Source organism: Bos taurus, chromosome 8, assembly GCF_002263795.3.
Source record: "Bos taurus isolate L1 Dominette 01449 registration number 42190680 breed Hereford chromosome 8, ARS-UCD2.0, whole genome shotgun sequence".
NCBI lineage: Eukaryota > Metazoa > Chordata > Mammalia > Artiodactyla > Bovidae > Bos > Bos taurus.
The window spans coordinates 1,044,331-1,069,902 of NC_037335.1; the positions used below are offsets into that span (position 1 = coordinate 1,044,331).

A 25,572-nucleotide genomic window follows, 5' to 3' on the forward strand; every position below is an offset into this window, starting at 1 on the left:
AAGAGTAGCTTCTAAACAGTGTGTGGAGATGTGGTTTTGCGTCTTATGTCTGGGCAACAGAGGGCCGGGCAGAGGGCAGAAGCAGTGCCAGACCACGGAGGCAGGGAGGCTGGACAGCCTCCCCACAGCCTGCGGCCTTCATGTGGGTCAGGGTTTAGGGGATTTCTGTGGATCTAGTCCCTCCCCACTTTCCTTCCCGAGGCCGTGGGGTCACTGCCCTTCCCAAAGCTGGTTACAGACACACTTGTCCAGCCAGCGGTGCATCTCCAGTGGAGGCAGTTCCTACCCCAAGCACGCGAGCACTGTTCACCGGGGCCGGGGGTCGTGCTGTCGCTGCTGCACACGCGGGGCAGGACCGTGTGCACACCAGGTCAGTACCCCAGGCGGGTGGGGCTGTTACTGGCTCCTGCGCGCGGTGAAGAGTGCTGGTTTGGGTAACTTTGAAGAGATGTCTTAACTTTTAATTGTACAAACCGTTGTGAAGGGAAAGCATCTCTGTCAGCAGACACGTTTTTATTCCTGAGGAGTGGCTCTTTGCTCCTCGGAAGTCGATGGGTGCCACATTGGGGGCAGATGCTGCATCCTGCTTTTTCCGTGACCTTAGAGGCTCAGCCTTAGTCTGTGCTCAGGTTTTAACATAATTTCTTAGTGTTTGCCAAATCAGGTTAGTAATTAGTCCAAACGAGATACTCTCAGAAAAACAGGTTCCGTGTTAAACGGAGAGGGTGCCACGCCAACCCCCCGGGCTGGCTCTTGCCGCCCCGCCGCGATGCAGTCCTCCCAGTCCAGCTCCACCTGGACCCTCCCCTCCTGTCGCCTGGCAGCACCACCTCCCCACCGCCACTGCAGGAGGCGATTTTCACAAGAATAGTGGCTTAAGGCTGATGCACAGTCTGCTCTGGTGCCTGGAATGGAGCAAGGCCCCAACCAGCGGGTCGGCAGGAGTGTTGGCAGGCTCCAGGGGCTCCACACAGCATCCTAGGGTCCTCTTCCATTCATGCCTCCTCCATCCCCTCCCGGCCTGCATCCATTCCTGTCCCACCTAGAATTCCTGCCGCAAGGTGTGTTCTGTGATTTAGATTTATTCTCTAGCTTCAGCATTAGTCTGTCTTTTCAATGAATAGTCACGGTTGATGCCCAAAGTCACAACCTGTTGTGGCAGAAACCCAGGTCTGCATACAGACGGTGCCACATGTTGCTGCTGCCTCTTCTACCTCGGTGCTCATCTCACCCCATGACACGCCAGCGTGTGCCAGCGGTTGTGTCTGTGTCACTGGTCCACACCCAGCAGGAGGGGTGTGGGCCCAGGGTGGACAGCCCACCCGAGGCCCCAAGCACTGGGCTGGGTGTGCCTGCCGGATCAAACCCTGACCCTGCCTGCGCTGTGTGCTCTCCCGCAGGGGGCTTCCCAAGAAGGCCAGCAGACCTGCCAGGATGGCCTCTGACGAGGAGATCCAGGGCTCCAAGGACGCGGTCATCCAGGACCTGGAACGCAAGCTGCGCTTCAAGGAGGACCTGCTGAACAACGGGCAGCCGGTAGGGGGCGGTAGAGGGCGGGGACACGATGAGCAGGGGCAGTCCCTGGAGCCAGCCCTCACCAGCCTTAGGGCTGGAGCCTCATCCTCACACCTGGCCTTCCCGAGCACCATCCTCACAGCTGGTGTAGCCCCCCCCAGCCCCTACGCGCCTCTCCGGGTTGATGTTAGCCTGTGGAGGGGAGAGCATGGGGGGAGGCTTTGCTGCCTCCTTCCGTGAACCATTCCTGGGGGCTGGGGGGAATCCGGCAGCTTGGAGGTAGAGGGGGCAGGAAGGCTGAGGCCACAGCTCAGCGAGGACCTCCAACACTACAGAGAAAAGGGACGGTCTACAGCCACACTGCCCCGATCACACCCGAGCTTGTCCTGCTTGGAAGCTAAGCAGGGTTGGGCTTGGTGAGTCCTTGGGTGGGAGGCAGAGAGAGGGAACCCGTCCCGCTGGAGGGTAGGGCTGGGGGCTGTGGCCCATGGTCTGTCTCTGCCCAGAGGCAGTGGATGGGAACTCAATTCTGGGCTCTGTGCCCTGCCCTGCCCTGCTTCTGCAGAGAAGGCCGCACACCTTAGGAGACCATGCCAATCTGGTCTAGACTCTCCAGGTGCGGGTTCCTTTACCACGCTTGTCCTGGTCTGTCAGGGCAGCTCAGCTCAGTTCTGGAAGGGAGTGGTCACTGTTCCGAGGCTGCGGGTTGTAGATAGACGAGGAGACAGTCCACACAGGGGCCTCCTCCACGGGCGCAGTGCTTCCTTATCAGGTATTGGCTTGTTTCCTGGACTCACTGCCCCTCATCACGTCTGAGTTCCTGAAGGGCATAGGCAAACGAGTCTAGGAAATGAGATTTCTTAGGTGGGGGCCAGTGACCCGTGTGCTTTACTGGGGGCATTGGCCTGGCTCTTCAGTAGAAGCAGAGAGGGGCCTCTTGTGTAAAGTCTCCCTCAGCACCTTCTCCAGAGGGGAAAGCCTGCGTGCTGGCTCTGTTTTCTAGGAGCTGCGGTTATGCCGCCCTGATAGATAAAGACGTGAGCACAGACTGCTTGGGTTGGGAGGCTGGGGCCAGAGAAGGGGGTTGGGTACTGATCTTAGTTACTGGGGCTGAGGAAGACTGACATGCTAAAGAGACCTCACGTTACTCACCTCACTGAGATTTTCACACAGGGGAAATATCTTCTCCCTGAAACAAGTGGTTGCATGTGCAAATGAACACATTCTGCAAGTTTTCCCTGGCTCTGTCAACCAGAGCCTTTGAAAGATAAAAACAATGACTTATGGGATCTTTCTCAAGCCAGGTAAAGGCTTTTTCAAGGTTTTTTTGTTTATTTGTTTAAATATTCCTTATGAACTAATAACTCTTGGTTTAAAAGAATAGATTTCTATAAGCTATTATTATTACACTACATGTATTTATATTTGTTACATATATGTGTCATTTATCTCTTTTGCATAGACATATATTATTTGTATTTGTTCAGCAATGAATGACATTTCCAGTATTTTCCGTACGTTTCCACATTTGAGAATTTTAAAAGAACAAGTAAGGTTTCTGTTCTTAGAAAATGTGACTGTCAAACAGCTTTTTTCTGACGCTGCACGTGACTCTGTGCGCATTTCTGGCGTCTTCATATATGGACTTTATTCACACGGCTCAGTGAGTGGTTCCGAAACACAGCAGTGAGTGAGTCTGGCTGCTGGCGGTGGCAAGTGTGTCTGACGTGGGCCTGAATATCGAGTGATGCTTCCACTCCAGAGGAATGGGGTGGCTCCAGGCCGCCCTCCCCAAATATTAGGAAGGCTTTTTACGAGAGCAGGCATTTAAAAAGGTATTTAAAACTGTGTCTGAAAACTGAATCCATGATTTTTTAACTCATGTGAGAAAATTAAATAGCAGCATGTGGACAAGCTGCTCTGTGCCACAGATGCCTTCCTCCACCTCTCCTCATCCTCAGCCCCTTTTTCCCAAAACAAGGTCATTGGAACTTCAGGTCTGTTTGCCATTTGGCATGTGTCCTGGTTCTCTTCCCGGTTTCCGCTGGGACTAAAACCAGCAATTACTGGAAAGCAGCGGTTTACCCAGCATATTTTCCTGATTAGAGAGTTTCTAGGAGAGTCTGTGTCTAGATTCAGAAGTTTGGAAGCTCATCTGAAATAACTTACACATTTTTTAAAATTTTATTTTGCATTACTAATTATTCTCTATTTTGAATCAAAAGCTTGCTTTTAAAATGCCCCAGTGAATGGGCTGATGGTTGTTTTGGAGCCAGGACTCAAGGGCACCCATCAGCCCATCAGACCAAACGTAAGTGGGCCTTTTGGTTTGTGTTTAGCCCAAAGCCCTGGTCACTGAATGCAGGAGCCTCACCACCTTCGCTGGGAGCAGTCTCCCCTTAGGCTCGAGGCCGTGGGTGTCAGGTCAGCAGGCCACTTCCAGCCCCTCTTCTAGGTCAGCGTGTGCAGCCAGCCTTCACGACTTCCTGTGTTTGCCTGCATTCACCCCCGTGCCTAGCCCCGCAGAAGAGCTCTCGAAGCAGCACTGCCCACCAGCCTCGGACTCCCTTCCCAGGCTCAGAGCTGTTCTGAAGCCCGTGATAGCTATGACCATACACGTCCTGTAGAAAACATCTTGTTACGTAAAGGTCTTTGTCTTCATATTTATCATTAGGCATAAATACGTGACGCTCGCTTTTAGGTGACTTCTGCCCTGTTGCTTGCTGTGCTCACCTTCAGTCTGCTTTGTTAGCTGGCTCTCGGGATGGGTCACCCTGACTCTCAGCACAGGGTCAGGACTGGAGGGGCAGTGGGAGCAGGTGAGCACAGGGAGCAGAGGGTTCCTGTCTGCACAGGCGCCTGGAGGTGGAGAGGAGCGGTCACAGAGAACCACAGACCGGTTTGTTCTTTGCATTCGTGTTCTCAAGGCGCTGCAGCAGTGTGATTTTTCTGACTTGTGTGGCTTCTTTGCTTAGAGGTTGACCTACGAGGAAAGGATGGCTCGGCGGCTGCTGGGTGCCGACAGTGCGACTGTCTTCAACGTCCAGGAGCCAGAAGAGGAGGCGGCCAACCAGGTACGCGATCCTCCCAGCTTCCCGGGAGAGCAGAGTGTTCTCCGCCTGCCACCCCCAGCCTCCCTGGGGACCCGGTCCTGGGGCCAGCTCTGTGCAGAACCAAGGGTGGGTCTCAGGCTGCCTCTGGCCAGCAGCTAGTGAGCATGCCCTGTGTTGAGGGGGTGATGGAGTTATTTCCGTCCATGACACCTGTCCTTTTTGTCTTATCCATTAGTTTCTCTTCTTTCAAGTATCTTTCTGATTTCCCTGTCCTGTGCTGTAATGCAAAACAGGTTTGTGTGGAGGAACATACGTTCACTGAAATTATGTGAAATCACTCATGACTATTTTCAACTACGTTCTTAATATCTCATCCAGGTGAAGTATCTATGTACAGAAAAGAATGTTTTTCTTCACAAATGTAGTTAAAAATCAGTAATGAGCAAGGAATCTGCTTTGTCCCCTGCTAACACCAGAATCCTTCATGGATTTGCTGTGAGCTGTTTATCATCCCAATGGTTCTGTTTGGAGTCTCCCTATATACTGAATAGTTTTAAGGTAAAAGAACGCTTTAGAACACAAGTTTAAAGGATCACGTAAACTCTTCCTCGTGTCTATTGAGAAATGGATCAGCCTCCAAAATCTGAAAGTTTTTCTGTGTTAAATATTGCTCCCACCAGTGTTTCCCTTAAAGCTAGAAATCTGGTTGGATTCTTGCCGCTTCTCTTACTGGGCTTCACTACTCCTTTTCTGCTGTTTCAGGACCCCTGGCCATCTCGTGCTTCTGTAGAGAACCCTCTGGACGGTCAAAAGGTCGCCTTCACCTCTCTTCTCCTCCCAGTCCTTCCATGTCCGCTTTCTGTGTTCTCCCTCATGTTCCTGTGTGTCTGTATTTCCTGCCACACGTTAGTTACCGATACACTCACCACGTCTGTTTTCATTCAGTATCAGATGCACAGAGTTACTGCAGTGTGATTTGTCACGTCGTTTATTTACAGACTTGAATTTTATTCTGTCCTTTATGAACACTCTGAATTTTAAATCGTGAGGAGTTTCCCATTTGTTAAAAGTTTTCTAGGAGAAAAAAGAGCTAATTCTTAAACTGATTAATTTGATAATAGTTAGACAAAGCAACTTGTGTATTTCCTGCAGTTTTATTCATACTGCTGAATTTCTTCCTTCAAGCCAACAGACTTTTTTGGGTTTTGGGGCGTGCCATGTGGCGTGTGACATCTTAGCTCGAACCCTGCCCCCTCCGCTGATAGTGCCAAGTCTTAACCACTAGGCACCAGGGAAACCCCACGCCAGACTGTTTTTTAAAGAATGAGTAACTTTAAGAGGAAACCTTGTTTGAAACAACCTTTCATTTAATATTAAATAGAGAATGTCTCATCATGGGCTGCCTTTTCTTTTCTATACTTCGTGAGCAAGAGGTCTCTTGGTACCCACTACCGGAGGATGCTGGCGGGCACTTGATGCCTATTTTTTTAACCACACGTTGGACTGGACTGTCAGACCTCATTTTCTTTTAAAGAGGGTGGAGAATGGTTGCCCAGAGCTGGGGAGCTGAGGGAAAGTCGGAAGCTGGGTGGGGAGGATTGTCAGGAGAAGGGAGTAAGGTCCCATGTCTCCATCACCCGCTGGAGAAAAGGCCAAGTGAGCCACAGCTGCCCATCTGGGAGGCGCCCGCCCTCAGACAGGGACGGGTCAGTGTGAGGTCAGTGCTTAACTTTTACGAGCAGTTTAGGAGGAACCGTTGCCTTTTTGTTCCTTCTCCCCATTCTAAGAGAGAGGCGAAATAAGCTCATTCTGTTAGTTGTGTGTCTGTGGTGTTTTCTAGTTGATAGGACTTGAGGATGCTTTGAAACAGCACACGTCCTTCTGGCGTTCTTTGTCTCATGTGGGAGTGACTGGGGTGCAGACTCGTTGAGTTCTGCAGTAAACACGTCGCGGTCCTCTGGGAGCCTGACTGGAGAGGGGCTGAGTCCGGTGGGGCAGTGTGTACCAGTAGGTGACGCAGCCCCTCCGTCTGACTCAGGAGTACAAGGTCTCCAGCTGCGAGCAGAGGCTCATCAGTGAAATCGAGTACCGGCTGGAGCGGTCCCCGGTGGAGGAGTCAGGGGATGAGGCACCCTGCGGGGACACGTCTGTGGAGAGCGGAATGGCCCCCTTCTTTGAGGTGAAGCTGAAGCATTACAAGATCTTTGAGGGTATGCCTGCGACGTTCACATGCAGAGTGGCTGGCGACCCAAAGCCCAAGGTGAGTGGAGACACTGCCTCTTCAGAGCTGCGTGCCCTGAGCTTGGGTCTGGCTTCCAGCCTGCAGGGTGTGTGGTAGGAGGACAAGTGCCGGAATTGAAACTGTGAAAGTGTCAGTCACTCAGTCGTGTCCTACTGTTTGTGACACCATGGACTGTAGCCTGCCAGGCTCCTCTGTCCGTGGGATTCTCCAGGCAGGAATACTGGAGTGGGTTACCAGCCCTCCTCCAGGAGGTCTTCCCGACCCAGGGATTGAACCCACATCTCCTGCATTGCAGGCAGATTCTTTACCGTCTGAGCCACCAGGGAAGCCCCTAGACTAGGACAGGATTGAACAGAATAGGGTAGGATAGAATGGGACCTAAGAGAACAGGACGGATAGACGAGGAGAGTAACTGGCAAGGAGCGCCTCACACCCTCCCCTCTCTCGCTCACATGGAGTCACCCGTTGTGACACCCAGGGTACAGGTGTCAGGCTCAGCTCCAGCAGCTTGACGAGCTTTCCCAAGGCCAGAGGGCTGTGGCGGCCAGGCCTGAACTTGAACCCCGCCTGTGCTCTGTACTGTACAGAGGAGCGAAGCTGCCACTACCGATGGGAATCATGTTTAATCCACAAAGCCAAGGCCTCCTGTGTATACAGGGGCAGAGGGGGCAGGAGTACCACAGCGGGGGCTGGCCCAGCCAGAGCCCTGTCCTACAGGCACACGGGGACACCGGGTGGCGGTGGTCCTCTCTTCAGACAGAGACTAGGATCACCGCTCATGGCCCCACGGAACAGCACACAGGACTGCACTTTTCCCTAGGACTGGAGAGAAGACAGTAAGAGGCACAGTGAGAAGCGGAAGCTCCACCTTGACACTCTCCCAGGATATTCTGCCCTCGACAGGCTTGTTCCCTTGAAACATGAGAAGACTGAAGCCGAGTTCTAGTTCACACTGTTTTCGTCTCAGAGCAGTCTTGGTAGAATGTTGGTGCTGTCTCTTAATTTGGGCTTCGCTGGTGGCTTAAATGATAAAGAGTCCATCTACAATGTGGGAGACCAGGGTCCATTCCCTGGGTTGGGAAGATCCCCTGGAGGAGGGCGTGGCAGCCCACTCCAGTACTTTTGCGTGGAGAATCCCCATGGACGGAGGAGCCTGGCAGACTGCAGTCCATGGAGTCGAGAATAGTCAGACATGACTGAGCAGCTCAGCACAATATGTCTCTTAATTCTCTTTTGAAAGTTGTCTACTAAGTATAATACAGGTGAAAAACAGGATTAAAGGGAAAAAAGAATTCTAAAGAACTGGCATAGCAGCAAGAATGTGAAAGGGATAAATTATATACTGATCAGAGCTTCTTTGTTCCAGGAAGTAATCAACAAGTAAGAGCCTGATAATTATGAAGTGTCAGCCTTTAGGTAACTTAGCTTTTAGAACTGAAAGTTACTAGTCTGTTTCAATGGTGAACTTTTAGGTTCTGTAGACTGATAATATTGGTAACATAGTTTCCATAGAAACTAGGGAGAAAAGAGCTACAGCTCCCAGACCCTCATTGTTGGTGCACTTATTTCGTGTCATCGGTTTCTAGCCTTTTCCTGTCTTAGACATGGAAGGTTTAAGAACAGTTTTTCAGATTCAGAGGCTTTGACAGGAGTAGCAGTGAAAGGCCAGCTGCGGTCTCACCTTGCCAAGTGATGTACATGCAGGAGGAAGTTCATTTTATGGCAGGCTCTGAAGTAGGTTTCCTCTACTGGGAATCAGTTAGGAGTGCCTGGGTTGCAGGGAACAGAGGTGACCGCATCCTGCTTAAAAAGCGAGGAGGTCATTTCCTCCGGCCGACACAGTGTACTGGCTGCGATGGGGCTGCGGCTCTGTGACCATCACTGTGGGCTCTCTTCTGCTGTGAAGTTCATGACCAGCTCAGATATAACCGCCAAAACATGAGAAACCGATGACCTGGGATCTTGCTTAAAGGTGAGAGAGGGGAGGAGGGACCTGTAGAAGAGATGGTTTGACCATTTAGAACATTTCTATCTAATCAAGGTGTACTTTTATTGTATTTTTCACAATGTTCTATCACTCCAAATATTATTTGAAAATTAGTATACGTTTAAATACTGCTGTGTTTAACATAGTGGGGAGAGCTGGTGGACTGTAACCTTCAACCCTGTGCCCCCAACCTGTGCCCCCTACCCCGCCCTCTCACCCTGTTCTGTTTGTCTGACACAGACGAATTGACTGGACTTCAGGGTCAGGTTGTTTTCGTCTTGAGATAATGCTTTTACCTTTACAAGTAATACGTGTTCACTTAGGACATTTGAAAACAGAAGCAAAAAGAGAACTGTGATGCCAGCTGAGAAGTCATCACTGTCTTCCATGTAAATAATGGATGAATGTAAATGCCGTTTATGTATGTCTTTTATATATATGTTTATTATTTTATTAATAATGTATTATTAATATCTTATTTTAATATTATTTTAATTTATTATTTAAAATATACATTTTTCTTACTTTCTTATTTGGCAGCACCATGTCTCAATTGCAGCATGCAGGATCTGTCATCTTAGCTGGGGCAAGTGGAATCTAGTTCCCTGACCAAGGATTGAACCTGGGCCTCCTGCACTGGAGCAAGGAGTCTTAGCCACTGGACCACCAGGGAAATCCCTATACATCTTCTAGAAAGAAAGAGAACGTGTAATTTCTGAAGCTAGAATAGAACTAGCCTGTTTGCTGTCTCCCTTTGTCCCTTGGAAGTCAAGGTCCTGCCCAGGTGTCCTGTTCTGTTGCAGGAGCTCAGAGCAGTGCCCCAACCCCTCTACACACACAGGCCTCACCTTCTCTCTGCCTCCTCCCGCAGATTTACTGGTTTAAGGATGGAAAGCAGATCTCCCCCAAGAACGATCACTACAGCATCCGCAGCGACCCCAGCGGGACCTGCTCCCTGCACACTGCAGCCTCCACGCTGGAGGACGACGGCAATTACACAGTCATGGCCGCGAACCCTCAGGTGGGAAGCGTGGGTGGCCTTGGCTCCGCTCTGCACTGGTGTGGTCCCCAGAGGCGGCTCACCCGATGGGACACTGGTCCCCCACGTCCTCTGTCCAGCTTGGTTTCCCAGCAGAGAGATTTCCTTTCCTGAGCGTTTGTTTACTCCATTAGACGTTTGTGTGCGTGATGCACAGATGTGCACCATTTATTTCCACAATGTCGAGAGACTGCTGTGCACACCTCTCCTGGGGTATGGGGCTGCCGTTCAAGGGAGGACGAGGTCCCGAGACAGAAGATGAGCCAGTAAATAGACGCACAAACCACGTGATTCCACGTAGAATAACATTCCCAGGAGAGGGGAGTGAGGGGTATGTGTAAGATGTGATAGGAAGACTCAAAAATTAAATATTTAGAAGAAATACACACACACTTAATTCAGTGGAATTTAAATAACCTATAAGTAAACAAATTATACTTTTGATAGAATATAAATAGAACACTCAGGATTTGGGTTTGTTTTCTCTTGTATTGGCCTTTAGATTTAGGGCCAAAAAATTAATTGACTACTTAGAATTTAGTAGGCAGCTACTGGCTACCAGGTTCCAATTCAAGCCTGCAAATTCTTTTTTAGAGAATATCTTGTATATGTTAGGAACTGTACTGGATCCACAGACATGTGTAAGAAGTGGTTTTGTGCCTTAAACACTTGACAGGGTACTTTACAAAGTCTACAGAAAGCACATAGTCAGTCGTGTCCGACTCTTTGCGACCCCATGGACTATATAGTCCATGGAATTCTCCAGGCCAAATACTGGAGTGGGTAGCCTTTCCCTTCTCCAGGGAATCTTCCCAACCCAGGAATCGAGCCAGGGTCTACCTACATTGCAGGCAGATTCTTTACCAACTGAGCTATCAAGGAAGCCTGTAAATAACAGTCTTTTAAAAAAGAAAGCTAACATTTTTATTAGGTAACTGATGGAGATAGCTCACAAGTCATCCTTTTTAAAAAAAATCTCTGATCTATTTGTATCATTCTATATTTCATTATTTCTTTTGAAAGAAACACTAAGTGTTAGTAAAGGATCCAGGTACTTTTAGCAGCGCTTGCACACTTCTACGAGTGCGTACAGTGTTGCAAACAGCATTATCCTGTCCTAAGGTTACACTGTCACTTAAAAATACCTTACTGCAGCAGTGTTAAAATTAGACTGAACTGAGGTCCCACAGATTTCACCACAACCAGGGTGTGATCTGGGACAGCCATGGGGCTTAGCTAAAGATCCACCCCCCACCACCACAGCCTGGCTGGCGGGAGCCACACCAGGGCCAGGAGGAGGCCCCCACCCTCAACCTGGGGCCCTGAGCTCTGCTGCCTCAGCGAAGAGCTGGCCACGCCCTATAGATCACCTCGGCTGATTCTTCATGCTTTACCTCTTGGAGACAAAGAGATGGGGAGTGACCATTTACATCAGGGCACCAGAAGCCCACTTTGCCTTTTTAGTCTGTTTATTTGGCTGTGCTGGGTCTATTTGAGGCATGCAGGGTGATCGAGCTTAGATGCAGTGTGCAGAATCTTGGTTGTGGCATGTGGGATCTGGTTCCCTGATCAGGGATGGAACCCGGGCCCCTGCATTGGGAGCGCAGAGTCTCAGCCCCTGGCCACAGCGAAGTCCTGAGCCCAGCTTTCCTGACAGTGTCCTAAGAGTAGCTACGAGAAGGGGCGAGTAGCTACGAGAGGGGGCGAGAAGCACAGAGGGAGACGAACACGGCCAGCAGTTTATTTCATAGAAGACTTTCCCACCTGCTTGGTCTTCGGGAAGAAGAGGCATGTGAGGTGTTGTTGACAGGTTTCCACCAGAGAGCATCCCTGCCTGGTGGCTCCCAGGAGACAAGCAGCCGAGGGGTTAGCGAGGTCAGGAGGGGCTGTGCCATATCCCCCTGTGCCACACTGGGACCACAGGCCCCACCTCTGCCGAGTCTCACGCCTCCTAAAGTCTCGGCAGAATGCAGACCCAGATGTTTGGCTTTGCTCTGCTGCGTTGCTAGGTCCCTGGTCCTGCCCGGGGCTGGAATGGCCGTGGTGGTTTGTGCTTTCTCCAGCTGTGCTGTGTGTCCAAGTGGCTGGCTGTCCTGAGCCCTGGGCCCTCAGTTAGACTCTGTGAGCCAGGACAGGCAGATGCTGTTTGCACAGCAGGTCAAGAGCCAGCCTTGCCAGGCATCACGTGCTCCTCATGGTTAACCACCTTCAGAGTTCACACTCGGGACTTGTGTCAGCTTTCAGCCGAGGACTTGGTAGGAACAGAAGAGCTGTGGGCAGCAGAGTTAACACTCAAAAGACTGGCTTGTTGATGGGCTCTGTTTCAGCGTTACAGGGTTTCCTGGCTCCTTCCAAGCTTCACTTCACACATTCACTTCTGTTATTCCTTCATGTGTTAATAAGACAGTTAAAAGTGAACAGAGGGCATTGAGGGGGCCCAGAGCCTGTGATGAAGCAGCAGAGCAGAAAGTAGGGAAACCCTGTCCTGAGAACAAGGGGTGCTATCTGTGTGAATGCACAGCTCTTGTCGTCAAGCTCCGGAAAGAACCACGGGGCTTCCACATCCACCTGTTAGACCAGCCGCGGTGACTCGTCAGCTGTGCTGTCTGTAACAGGCTCTCCTAGGCACGTGCACCTACTCAAGTACACATGGGACGGGTCAGTGTGATTCTTAGATGTCAGGCTGTGTCGGGGAGTCCCCGGGTGTGCCAGGGTCAGCATGGGAGCACTTCTGTCACACGGCCAGAACCTGAGACGCAGTTGGTGCAGGGCGGGAGTCGTTCCCTCCCAAAGCGCACTGCACGGTACCCGGGGGTGTGGTGGCCTCAGTGAAGGAGGCTTCCTCATGGTTCAGGGCCACGCAAGCTGTGTGTTCCCGGCAGCTATTTGTCTGCACTGTTAGTGTGAGTCCGTGCCTTGCCTGGGGCCTGGGGCCTGGGGCCTGACGTGCAGGCTGTGGGGAGACGTGCAGGGCCCCTCCCTGCACCCGGCTGTGGCACCTCCTTCCTTGTCCCCCGCAAGCTTCCTCTCCCCACTCAGCCCACTCCCAGGGGAACTCAGAAGGCAGTTGCAAATGTATAAGCAACAAAAATGTTGACTCATGTTTTATACCTGAAACTAATGTTAAGTCCACTATATTTCCGATGAGGTTGGGTGTGTTGGGCAGGGTGATTGTAGACCCATCAACTATAGTTCAAATTAAAGATGTTTTAAAGATAAAATACAGTTTTTCATTAGATAGCTTATCCAACTAACCTTTATCATCTGACCCTCACGTTTCAGGGATTTGCTTCTGGTTCATAAATCTCAAATGCACTCATTTCATGGGAAGAATGTTCATGGGCTCGGGAGACCTTGGCAAGTGACAGTTAATTCATAGGGGGTCGTCGTCTTAAACGGCATCCTAGATGAAACAAAGCGGAGCCAAGCATCAAAGGGGGCCCTTCTTATCCAAGTGTTTCAGATGAATGTGGAGTCACATGCGGAGTCCCAGGGGGTGGGCAGGGGCTGGCGCTGGCACGGCCCATGGGCCTGAGGAGACCGCGCTGGCTCCAGGCATCGCTCACCACTGTGGTCCTGTCCCCGCAGGGCCGCGTCAGCTGCACAGGGCGGCTGATGGTCCAGGCCGTGAACCAGAGAGGCCGCAGCCCCCGCCCGCCGGCCGGACACCCTCACGGCAGAAGGTATGCCCTGCGCCCTTCCCGGGCGTTGCTGGGGTCTCGCTGGCTCCTAAACCCAGCACCATCCGCGCTGTGGGGCGACAGAGTGGGCATGTGCGGGGAAGCCTGGGGTTCCCTGTGGCTGGGTGGGGACACCAGCCAGGAGGCATATCCTGTGGCAGCCACGTCACCACGGGTGTGCCCAGGCCCGGCCGCGCGTCCCTCACCGCCGCCCTCGAGGCGGGCCTCTGGTTGCCTGTGACCACCTCGTGCCTAAAGGTTTGTGCTCTCGTCACTCAGTGCACAAGTTTACTCGAGACCCAGACCTCAAGGTCAGACTGGTCACATTTTGGACACTTTCCATACCCGCAGCTGCCAGGGCACGCGAACATGGGCAGGGTGTGTGGTGCCCAGTGATGGGCGTGGCTTCAAAGGAGCTACTGGGCTGCTGGCGTGGGGACCCTGCCAGGGGATTCCAGGTGGGCTGGCATCCTGAAGGGCCACAGAGGCAGGGGAGGGCACGCCAGAGAAGCTGCAGGAGGAGCAGAAACAACGAGCAGGTCCACACTCCGCGGCCTCTGCCAGTGTTTGGGGGGCAGCTTCAGGCCTCGGGCTCGCAGCTGTGATGCTGGCCTCCAGGGCAGGACCCTCGCACAGCGCCACCTGTGCCAGCTGTGAGCACAGCACAGCTGAGCAGGTCCATCTTCTGCTTTTCTGGGGCCTTCAGTACATTTCAGCTGTTCATGGGTCACATGGGAAGCAGTTTCCTGGAGGAGCATGGTGCTCATAAACTCGATCTGATAGGTGGACTCTATGTTGAAGGGTGGATAATTCTAGCCCATTATACTAATTTTTGTTTTGCTTTTGCTTTTTCTAGTTAAGTGTTTCATAACTTACTTTCTGATGATCACTGGCAGAATTAGTTTGAACATCTTGCCCTTTGATTATTACATCTTCCCTGTCATCACTTTAAATCATTTTACTCTTAAAGGTGCCTCTAGAAACATACTCAAAAACAAGAAAGATACACAAAATCTGGGAGATTCACACAATTTTAACGGATGCATTAGACCTGCCTAAAAATTCACTTGTTTTCCTGGTTAATATGAAAAGGAATTTTTATTAGAAATATATTAATTTTTAAAAAAATAATAACTTCTGATTTCCTACAAACTTTGACTCACAGTGGAAAGTTATAGTTATTGATACTGAAAAATATTTTGTAGTAAATGAGCTGCTAATTCTCATACAGTTCTCATTCAACTTTAAAAATATTTTAAAACTATCTTTAACCTATTTTTTCTCCCGTTTAAACTAGTCATAAGGGTTAGGATAGCAGATTAAGATCTGCAGTTAGCAGACTATTGAATTTATATTAAACTCCCAAATGAAACAAGATTTTGCCTCCGGACTTTTTATGGTGTAAACGGTTGAGATTAGGGATCAGGTAAGCAGGTAAGGAAATTGTTTTTGCCCCTGTGTTTAGACTGGGACCCTAGAAATGACCTGCCGTCTCTCGGTCTGTTTTTCTGTATCATCTTTCCGCTCCGCCCCACCCCCATCTCCCGAATGTTGACTCTCGGTCTGAAGGCCGCGCTCACGGTCCAGGGACAGTGCTGACGAAGGGGAGCCCATCCAGGAGCGCTTCTTCCGCCCGCACTTCCTGCAGGCGCCCGGGGATCTGACAGTGCAGGAAGGCAGGCTCTGCAGGATGGACTGCAAGGTGAGTGCGTGCGCCCAACCTCCCCCCGGTGCTGTGTCTCTCTTCTCTGGTTTTGCCCCATTGATTGACCTTAAGTTTAAATTTCAGCTCAGAAGCATGAATGTTTTATAAAATTGTTTGCGCTCCCTCTGCTGGTTATCTCTGGAATTACAGAACATAAACGTGAGACGCTTAAGAGAGTTTACTCTGGACTTACAGAAATGTTTAAAAAGGATAAAAGAATTGTTAACAGGAGTTTATTTTCCAGAGTAGTTATTTTTTTATTATTTTCATTTTACATTGGGGTATAATTGATATACAATGTCGTATTAGTTTCAGATGTACAGCAAAGGGATTCAGTGTTACACATGTATCTTTTCAAGTTTTTTTTCCATTTAGGGAGTGTAGTTCCCTGTGCTATACAGCAGGTCCTTGATGGCTATCTGTTTTAAATATACTGCTCTTTATATGTCCATCTGAATCTCCCAATTTATCCCCTCCCTGCTGTGTGGGTGCTAAGTCACTTCACTTGTATTTGAGTCTTTGCGACCCCCATGGACTGTAGCCCACCAGGCTTCTCTGTCCATGGGGTTCTCCAGGCAAGAATACTGGAGCAGGTTGCCATTTCCTTCTGCAGGGGATCTTTCTGACCCAGGGATCAAACGTGAGTTTTCTTATGTCTCCTGCATTGGCAGGCGGGTTCTTTACCATAAGAGCTACTTGGATAGCCCTACCTTTCTCCTGTGGTAACCATAAATTCATTATTTACGTCAGTAAGTGCGTTTCTGCTTTATACATGAGTTCATCTGTATAAATAAGTTCGTCTGTATCATTTTTTTCAAGATTATATGTATATATATATATGCAATATCATATATGTCTTTCTCTTTCTGACTGACTTAAAATGACAATCTCTAGATCTACCCAGGCTATGGCAACTGACGTTTATTTCCTTCTTTTTATGACTGAGTAGTATTCCATTGTATATGTGTACCACATCTTCTTTATCCATTCCTCTGTCAATGGACATTACGGTTGCTTCTTTGTCCTGGCTGTTGTGGATAGTGCTGGTGTCAAATTGGAGTGCATTAGTGGAAGTGCTTTTTTGGGTTTGTAAGTTAGAGTGTAAATGTGCTACAAGAAGCCACCAAAAACTTGTGTCTCATTACTTCTTCAATTTTTTTAACTTTAACATATATATATGTATGTATGTATTTGGAGTAAAGTGGATGTACAATGTCATGTTTGTTGTAGGTATACAGAATCTTACTCAGTTATAAATGTTCATCTTTGGGGTTTTTTCCATATATAGGTTTTTTACACAATGTTCAGTACACCTCCCTTGCTATAAAGTAGGTCTGTGTTGATTATGTATTTACATGTATGTGTTAGTGCCAGCCTCCTAATTTACCCCTCCCACCCCACCTTTCCCCTTTAGTAGCCATAAGTCTGTTTTTCTAAGTTTGTGCATCTCTTCTACTTTTGTAAATTAGTTCATTGGTATCCATTCCCACATTCCACCTGTAAGTGATAACCACATGGTGTTTGTTTTTCTCTTTCTGACTTACTTCACTTTACTATGATTATCCCTCGGTAGGTTACAGCAAATGGCATTATTTCCTTCTTTTTCATGGCTGAATCATATCCGATCATGCAAATGTATCACTTCTGTTATTTCATTTTTATGATTGGAGGATAATGGCTTTACAGCATTGTGTTTCTGCCCTGCAACAGCGTGGCTCAGCTGTGACTACATGTTTGCCCCCTCCCTCCTGAGCCTCCCTCGTACTCGCCCCCCATCCCTCCCCTCTAGGTCATCATGGCGCACCGAGCTGAGCTCCCTGTGCTCTACAGCAGCTTCCCCCGACTCTGTTTCACACGTGGTCGTGTGTATATGTTAATCCTACTCTCAGTTTGTCTATCGCACACTCTCCTTGTTCTCCCCGTGTCCACAAGTCCAGTCACTGCATCCTGTATCTCTGTTCCTGCCCTGCAGATAGGCTTATCAGTACTCTTTTTCTAGATTCCATATTTATGTTTTATATATATATATGCATTAATATACAGTATTTATTTTTCTCTTTCTGACTTCACTCTGTATAATAGACTGTATATAAACTGTATAGTTTCATCCTCATCTCTGCAAATGACCCAGTTTTATTCCTTTTTATGGCTGAGTGATATTCCATTGTTCATGAACATCTGCCACCCACTTGCCTGTCGTCAGATGGCTAGGTCTCCTCCATGCCCTGGCCAGTCACCCACTCGCCTGTCGTCGGATGGCTAGGTCTCCTCCGTGCCCTGACCCGTCACCCACTCACCTGTCGTGGGATGGCTAGGTTTCCTCCATGTCCTGGCTGTTGTAAATAGTGCTGCAGTGCACTATTACATGCACTTGGAATTCTGTTTTTTTTTTTTTTTTCCACATATACTCTTAAGAGTGGGCTGCTGGATCATGTGGTGGCTCTACTTGAACACTTTAAAGATGCTTCCTTACAGTTCTCTGCAGGGGCTATTACCATGACATCCCACCAGCACAGCACCTTAGGAGGGTCCCCTTTTCCTAAGGGGACCTTGTATTTATTGTCTGTAGGCTTTTTGATAGTGGCCGTTTTGACTGATGTGAGGTAACACCTCATATCTTTTATTTGCCTTTCTCTAATAGTTTAGTTTTAATTTCTGTAGTATATTTAGTGATGTTGAGCATCTCTTCATGTGCCTCTTGGCCTCCTGTATGTCTTCTTTGGGGAAATGTCTGTTTAGATCTTCTATCCATTTTCTGATACTGAGTCTCATGAGCCATTTGTAAATTTTGGAGATGAATCCCTTGTCAGCTGCATCATTTGCTACATAATTCTTTCCACAGTGTAAGTATGCAGTTGTCAATGTGTATGTTTATATGCGTGTATTTATCGTGGGTCTGTAAGAATTCACACAGACCACCTCTAAAATGACATTTTAGTTACAGAACGAAAATGAATACAAACATAAATATACATATACAGAGTCAAAAGGGAAAATTTTTTTATTTTAATCAGGTGATACCAAGGGGTTATTATTAATTTTAGTTTTATATGTAAAAGTGAAAGTCGCTCAGTCATGTCAGAATCTTTGCAACCCCATGGATGACTATACACCACATGGAATTCTCTAGGCCAGAATACTGGAGTGGGTAGCCTTTTCCTTCTCCAGGGGATCTTCACAAGCCAGGGATCAAACCCAGGTCTCCTGCATTGCAGGTGGATTCTTTACCAGCTGAGCCACCAGGAAAGCCCAAGAATACTGGAGTGGGTAGCCTGTCCCTTCTCCAGGGGATCTTCACAATCCAGGAATCAAACCAGGGTTTCCTGCATTGCAGGCAGAGTCTTTACCAGCTGAGCTGTGGGGGAAGCCCTAGGGAACTGTGAATGTATAAAAAAAAATCTGCTTCTCTTAAAGAATGATCTTAACTCCCCATCCAAGGACTGAACCTGGGCCCCATGCAGTGACGCGCAGACTCTACACCGGACTCCCTGAGGCCCCCACCTCACTGTCCTCCGCGTTGCCCTGGAGGAGGTGTTTAGAAGGGAGCCTGTCTGTGCTGAGAAGAGTACCGGGGCCGACCCTAGAGCCGGTCTCCTGTGGATGGAGTGACCCATTGTGGCATCGGGGGAACTCATGTGCATTTCCCTTCTGCCTCAGGTCAGTGGGCTGCCCACGCCCGATCTCACCTGGCTGCTGGACGGCAAGCCAGTGCGCCAGGACAGCGCCCACAAGATGCTGGTGCGGGAGAACGGCGTGCACTCGCTCGTTATCGAGCCCGTCTCAGCCCGGGACGCCGGCATCTACACGTGCGTGGCCACCAACCGGGCGGGGCAGAACTCCTTCTGCCTGGAGCTCGTGGTCGCAGGTAGGCCCGGGAGGACACGCTCAGGGCGAGAGGAGACTCAGCAAGGGCCCCAGTGTGGGCCTCACACTCAGCAGAGAGAATAGCGGGCCTCATCAGAGTAGCCAGTCAGAGGCTGGAGTGAGACCTGTCTCACCTCCCCATCAGCAAGTGGGCCGGAGCAGGGGCTTTGAGCAGCTCTGCCGGGTGTCTCTCCTCCTGGGCCCCAAGGGTTTCTCAGGCCAGAGAGCACCGCCCAGCCTCCACGAGCCAGCGGTGTGTGAGGTGGGGCTTGTACACACGTTCTGCATGTACACCACTTGTTAAGTCAGCCACAGTGACTTCATCATTTAACATTTCAAATCATTTTCATTAACGCAAACATAGGAAAAATAGGATATACTAATAAGGATTATAAAGTTAACTTAGCAGTGGGGCTTCCCTGGTAGCTCAGCTGGTAAAGAATCCACCTGCAACGCAGGAGACCTGGATGATATACTTTTTTACTTTAGCTGAGGAAAATGAGTGTATGAAAGTGTTTAGAGAATCAACAAGAGTGGGGAGTGTGTTGTGTCCCTTCCTCATGCTGCGTGCAGAGCCCTCCAGGAGCCGTGTGGGGAGCCTGTGCTGTGTCTGCATCTCTCCTCTGTGCACAGCGCTCTGTGTGTGTTACCTCGCCTGGTCCTCAGAGGAGCACCTTTAGCAAAGCAGCTGGCTTCTTCCATGTTTCCCAGAGGCGGGATCTATGGAGACAACATCCTCCCCTGGTTGTGGAGTTGGGTCTGTCCCATCCCTGGTCTTCCTCCAGGTCCGAGCACCCCGAGCTCTTTGTAGAGACAGTGTCTCCTCATGAGGATGCTCCTGACAACGAGACACGCGCACACAGAAGTGTAGTCAGCCTGTGGGCTGTTCCGCTCCACTCCCTCCTCCGGCCCCCGCTGCTCACTGTTGTGCAGTTGGCTCTGTGGACCATGCCTGTCCTCGGGCCCGAGATGTCCCCGTCGGCACTTCTGGGAGAAGTCAGGGCTCAGTCCGCGTTTCCTGGCCATGTCCTCTGGCCGGCCCATCACTGCTGCTCACTCTCCCTGCTGTAGAATGGGCCGTGATGCTCACAGTTTAAGGACTTAATCATTTCACAAGGATGACATCCTACGAAGCATTGCGTCCCCGTGCCCTGCCCAGCACAGCCTCTGAATGCAACTGTCTGCTGTTGTGACGTGAAGGTCCATCCATCTTTATCCTCTTAGGAAAGCAAAGACCCAGAAAGAAAACGAAGTGAGGTCTTCTCCCACCACCTGCGTCCCCCAGAGTAGCTCAGGTGAAAAAGTCCAGTAAAAATTAACTCCCTGCATAGTTTAAGGTCAGACAGGGTCCTCATCATTTACAGGTCTGGGGGAGAGCCTCTACCTGTGATGTGTCCGTCCCTGAGCAGGGCAGGGAGAAGGCCGGATGCTCTCCCTCGTGTTGGCAGCTGCAGTGATCACGAGGCCAGCGGGACCTGCAGGGCACAGCCCATCTTGCTAGTCGTTAGGCACCTGGTGAAAGCCCCCCGCCACCCGCCCCGTGCAGTGCTGTTGCCCGTCTCCCTGCAGCAGGACCTAGAAGTCCTGCAGAGCCAGGCAGCAGGTCAGACAGTCCTGCAGAGCCTCAGCACCTCCCAGACAGCAGGGCGGCAGCGCGTGGATCTGCCCCCGCACGCCGGGGCTCAGCGTCACCGGGGGCAGCGGCGGACTAGGGAAGCCCTGCACCCTTGCTGGTCAACTGCCAGCCTGCAGGAGGCCACTGAAACCACGCAGGCAGGCGCTGTGGGGCGGGTGCAGGGCTCTCAGCCTCGACCTAGCAGAGGAAGAGGAGGTGTGGGGTGAGCACGGGCTCCCTCCGGGTGAAGGACTCCCTTGGTGGAGGATGGGCCTCTTGCCCCGCATCGCTGAGGGCACCTGCAGGCTCCGTGGCACTGCCCGGGTCTCCCAGGCAGGACACCTGTCTCCTGTCTTCCAGCTAAGGAAGCGCACAAGCCACCGGTCTTTCTGGAGAAGCTGCAGAACACGGGCGTGGCGGACGGCTACCCCGTGAGGTTGGAGTGCCGGGTGTCGGGGGCACCCCCACCACAGATATTCTGGAAGAAGGAGAACGAGTCACTGACTCACAGCACGGACCGCGTGAGGTGAGTGCTGGGCCCTGCCCACCCTCGGGTCTGGGGCTCCTGAGGCAGCAGGACTCACCCCTGTGGGGCGCCCCACCCCAGGATCGGAGAAGCTGGCCACCCCAGAGTACAAGGGCCACGCGGGCCTCCCAGCCCCACCTGCGGAGGCTCTGTGGGCCTCCCCTGTGCCTCACACACGGGAAGGTGACCCGCCTGCCAGGGGCGTCAGGGCAGAGCCTGCAGGCGTCCACTCCATGCTCACCCGCTGGCGTGGCCGCAGCCGCTGCAGGACGCGCAGGGTGCTGTGAGCCACGGCTCGCAGCCCTGCTGAGGAGCCCGACAGCCCTCACAGCAGGCCCTCTCCTGCAGCATGCACCAGGACCACCACGGCTACGTGTGCCTGCTCATCCAGGGTGCCACGAAGGACGACGCGGGCTGGTACACGGTGTCAGCTAAGAACGAGGCCGGGATTGTGTCCTGCACGGCCCGACTCGACGTGTACAGTAAGTACCTCCCCGTGCTGGGCGCCCGAGGCCTCCCGGCCCGCATCGCAGACTCTGATCTAGAGCCTAGAGCCTCCCGCTCCGAGACTTCATCGTGCTCTTTCTCTTTCTGTTTGTAGCTTCCCGACAGTAATAGTGACCCTCGCCAGGAGAACAGTGCCCAAGTATCGTTCAGAAGCGCTGCGTGTCGCAGTGCCGCATGTGCCTGTTTCTCTGGCGTGGGCTCCCCAGCTGTGCTTTCTGCCCCCGCGCCTCTAGGAGCTAACGCTAGGCTCAGGCATAGTCACAGACGTGTCCATCCCATTACTGCATGGTGCACGGGGCCGCCTCTAACATTCCTCCTGTGTCCTGACCCGGCACAGCGTCGGGACCCACGCTGAACGGGGCCCATTGATGCTGCAGGGTGTATTTCCCACGGCTGAGCGCTTCGTGTGTGTGTGTGTGTGTGTGTGTGTGTGTGTGTGTGGTGTCTGAAGTAGTGTGGCAGTAGGCTTGTGTGTTTGTGTGTGTCTCCTTGTGTACACGTGTCCCTGATTTTTAAAAATCATCCCTTTTGAGTTGACAGACTAGGTCAGTATCCCTCTATGACAGTAGCACTTAGTCACTGTAGCACTCTGTGACAAGTAAACCCCGAGGAAAAATTCAGAACTGATTTCTGAATTAAGAAATACCTCCGTGAGACGCTTCAGTAACTATGAGCTCAGCCAGCGCCCCCTCCCGAGTCCATCCAGAATTCCTGACTGTTGCTACTGTGGCATGCCTACCCGTGAGCTTTGAAGATTTCTTAAAAGGGCAGCTAGGAAGCTTAGTGGCCATTTCCGAGGAGTCCCCAGGCTGCAGCGAGTACCAAGGTGCGGGTGAGCTGCATTGGCCATGTTACCCCTGCGGTCTTCGCAGCCCGTGTAGACGAGCTCTGTGACAGGGGTGTGAGGTGCAGAACCATGCAGGCCTCTCAGGCCTCCTCGGGGGCATGTGGGGTGTGCTGCGAGCCCACGCCTGGCCCCACCACAGGCCCCGTGCCCCGCGGCAGAGCCCTCCCCATCATGGCCCTCACCTGTGCACCCTCGGGTGTCTTGCAGCCCAGTGGCAGCAGCCTCCGCCGAGCGCCAAGCCGAAGCGGGTGCGGCCGTCGGCCAGCCGCTATGCCGCGCTTTCCGACCAGGGCCTGGACATCCGGGCGGCGTTCCAGCCCGAGGCCGGCCCATCCGCGCTGGCGCTGAGCCCCGGCCTGGTGGAGAGCGAGGACCTGTGATCAGCGCCCTCGCGGGAGCACAGACCCAAACCGTGCCACCCGGACCCGCCTCCTGCCGCGGGACGCAAGTGCACCTCGACTCCGAGAGACAAAAGGGCACCTCAACTCTCCTTTTCTTCCTGTAAAACAAAACAGAGGCTGTGCACACGACGCCAGTAGACGAACGCCTTGCACAGAATTCACACTCATCAGCCAATTCAAACTCCGGGAGTCGCTGTGTTTCAAGGGGTCTGAAAAGCCAAAGCCCTCATGGAAAAGTGCCCCCTCTCCGTGTTGTCCTAAGTGCCTTCAACACTGGCTCAGCACTGCCACCCAGCGTGAGCGGAGGCGCTTCCCGGAGGCGGCCCCACAGCAGGAGGGCACGACCAAGAAACCCACGCAAGTGCCTTGTCTGTGCAAACCGTTTTCTACTAAGTCGTACGAAGGAACCACTTGCTGCAGTTCTAGCAACATCCTGAGTTTCTGTCAAGGTTAAGACCTTCATTGTTAGCTTTTTTTTAATGTGTATTTTCCTTTTGTGTTGCCTTGGTAGGGAGCTTACATGCTGAAATGCGTAACGTACTCTGAGGAAAGCAGAAACAGATCACAGACCATTCCACAGAGGGCGTCTCGACCACCCAAGTGACCGCGGCAGGCGGGGCGTGTCGGGGGTGAGGGGCTAGGGAGGAGCAGAGGGGAGAAGGGCGAAATGCAGGGTGCACGGTGACGGTGTCCACGCAGAAGGCAGGGGGGGCGGGAGCCAGTGGAGGCCAGGCTTCCCTTGGTTCTCTTCAAATTCCGCCTACAACACTGCCGTTCCTAAGTCAGGGAGTTGGGGTTCCAGCGGTGGGGGACCCTCGGGACACCGCAGGGTCAGAGCCGGAGGTGGGATGCACAGAGCAAGTTGGTAATGGGCTGAGCGGAGAGGTCGTCAAGGTCGGAGGCAGCCTGTGGGCACTCGTCTGCTGGGGGGCACAGGGCTGAGCTAGAGCCAGGTGGGCGCCAGCGTGCATGTTCCCCACCGCGCCCGCGCGGCGGGTGGGAGCGTAATTTCACTTCCCTGCAGCCATGGGGCCTCTGACTGAAGAAGGTGCTGGGCTCCCAGTCATCCCAAGGCCATCCTGAGTGCCCCTGACCCTGGTCAGCTGGACGGGGCGGATTCTGACCAGACTTGACAGTTTTAAGTCGGAACCAATCAACTTTAAACACGAGAAAATGGGGCCTGCTATGATATGATAATGGTACTTTGCTATGAAGAGAACACACTGTATTCCTTATGCAAAACACATTTATCTTTCATTATTTATGACAAAGATGTCAAACTCTCTTAGCTCAGTTACTCGATATGTAGTATTTTTGAACGATTTTGTACCTGTGTGCGCCCGTGTAGCCCATTTCACTGCTTCACACGCACAGCTCTCCACTTCTTCTAGACACACCAAGCAAGCTCTGCGTGCCCAGTGTGAGCGCCGGTACCCGCAGCCTGGGCAGACGAGCACGCGAGGCTCTCCTGGACCTCTCTCTCTTGCAGAATTACGACTGATGTCTTCTCATACTTGCCAAATTTTCCCGAATGTGACATTTTGCTGATTTGCTGGGTTTGGGATTAAGCAGCATTATTTTGCCACCTTTCATGTATTTATAAAACAATAAGTACTATCCTACTACTTTGGGTTGTTGTGCTGGTGTAATGTGGATTTAACAACAATAAATATTTAACAAATCAGAGCTGCAGTTTTGTGAAGCGCATGCTCAGTTTCCAGTCTCTCTCACAGCCTTGATGAACCCGTGCAGACCAGACCCACTGATAACTGCACTGCACGCTCTCCTGGGTGCAGGAGACCGGAACGGGCTCCAACTCCACGCGGCCACTGGACAGGGCTCACAGGGCCTGTCAGCGAGGGGCGCTCAGCTCCCACGGGCCACCCGCACCCCTTGGCATGGCAGCCCGTCCGTCCCCAAGCCCAGCACCAAGACCCTCGGCACACGTCTTCACACACACTAACTCTTGTTGGGAGAACCCGTGCTTCAAGGGACCACCAGCTGTGGGGACTGCAAAGTCCCATCCACACAGAGCCTGGGTGTGGTGTCGGGGAGAGGCAAGGTGGGTGCACCCACGAGGGGCCTTGGGAGCCCTCTCGAAACCACGCCCACCTCAGCACTTTACCTGATACGTGCGTGACACTGGTTTCTGTGACCCCACAGGGAGCACCTTCGCACCATTTAACCATCACCTTTCTCAGGAACTAAGTGCACGGCGCTGTGGCTCAAGATGTCAATACAAGATGCTGAACACACTCCTTCCCACAGGCACACCAGATCTACTGCTACACACACAGAAGTTTCCTCTAAAGTGACCTCAGGTGAATGGGGAAACCCACGTCAGCCCCACAGTGAACCCCACCGCCTGGCACAGTGACCCACATCAAGGGGACTGACCCCGAGCTGCTCCCTGGGGAGTGAAGGGTGTGGACGCCTCGTCAGGACCCCAGCTATTCAACTGTGAGTCCAGCACCAGACTCACTCAGCTTTGAAAGCAAATGAGCATTTCTGTCACCAGAGTTACGAGTATAAACACAGAAATCCTTACAAGGCTGCACACTCGTCCAGGCCACAGGAAACTGAAGAGCCAG

The 25,572-nt window shown here is 51.7% G+C and overlaps 1 protein-coding gene and 1 non-coding gene across 11 annotated transcripts in view; both read left to right on the forward strand.

Moving 5' to 3' along the window:
• The window catches only part of PALLD (palladin, cytoskeletal associated protein), a 366,355-nt gene extending 341,690 nt beyond the window's left edge, over positions 1–24,665 (forward strand). For 6 of the 10 annotated variants that reach the window (XM_010807668.4, XM_005209784.5, XM_059889308.1 and 3 more), the window contains 11 exons: positions 1,401–1,536; positions 4,491–4,589; positions 5,331–5,381; positions 6,607–6,828; positions 9,669–9,818; positions 13,425–13,519; positions 15,086–15,218; positions 18,879–19,086; positions 21,061–21,226; positions 21,575–21,708; positions 22,788–24,665. In XM_010807668.4, the coding sequence (XP_010805970.1) occupies positions 1,401–1,536; positions 4,491–4,589; positions 5,331–5,381; positions 6,607–6,828; positions 9,669–9,818; positions 13,425–13,519; positions 15,086–15,218; positions 18,879–19,086; positions 21,061–21,226; positions 21,575–21,708; positions 22,788–22,960 (1,567 nt within the window). In that variant the 3' untranslated portion in view covers positions 22,961–24,665. The other 4 variants (XM_010807669.4, XM_002689443.7, XM_059889312.1 and 1 more) reach the window with 2 other exon arrangements.
• MIR2466 (microRNA mir-2466) lies at positions 6,549–6,606 on the forward strand. Its single transcript, NR_031006.1, has one exon. It is a non-coding gene; the product is annotated as a microRNA mir-2466 (primary transcript).
• Positions 24,666–25,572: the final 907 nt, after the last annotated feature.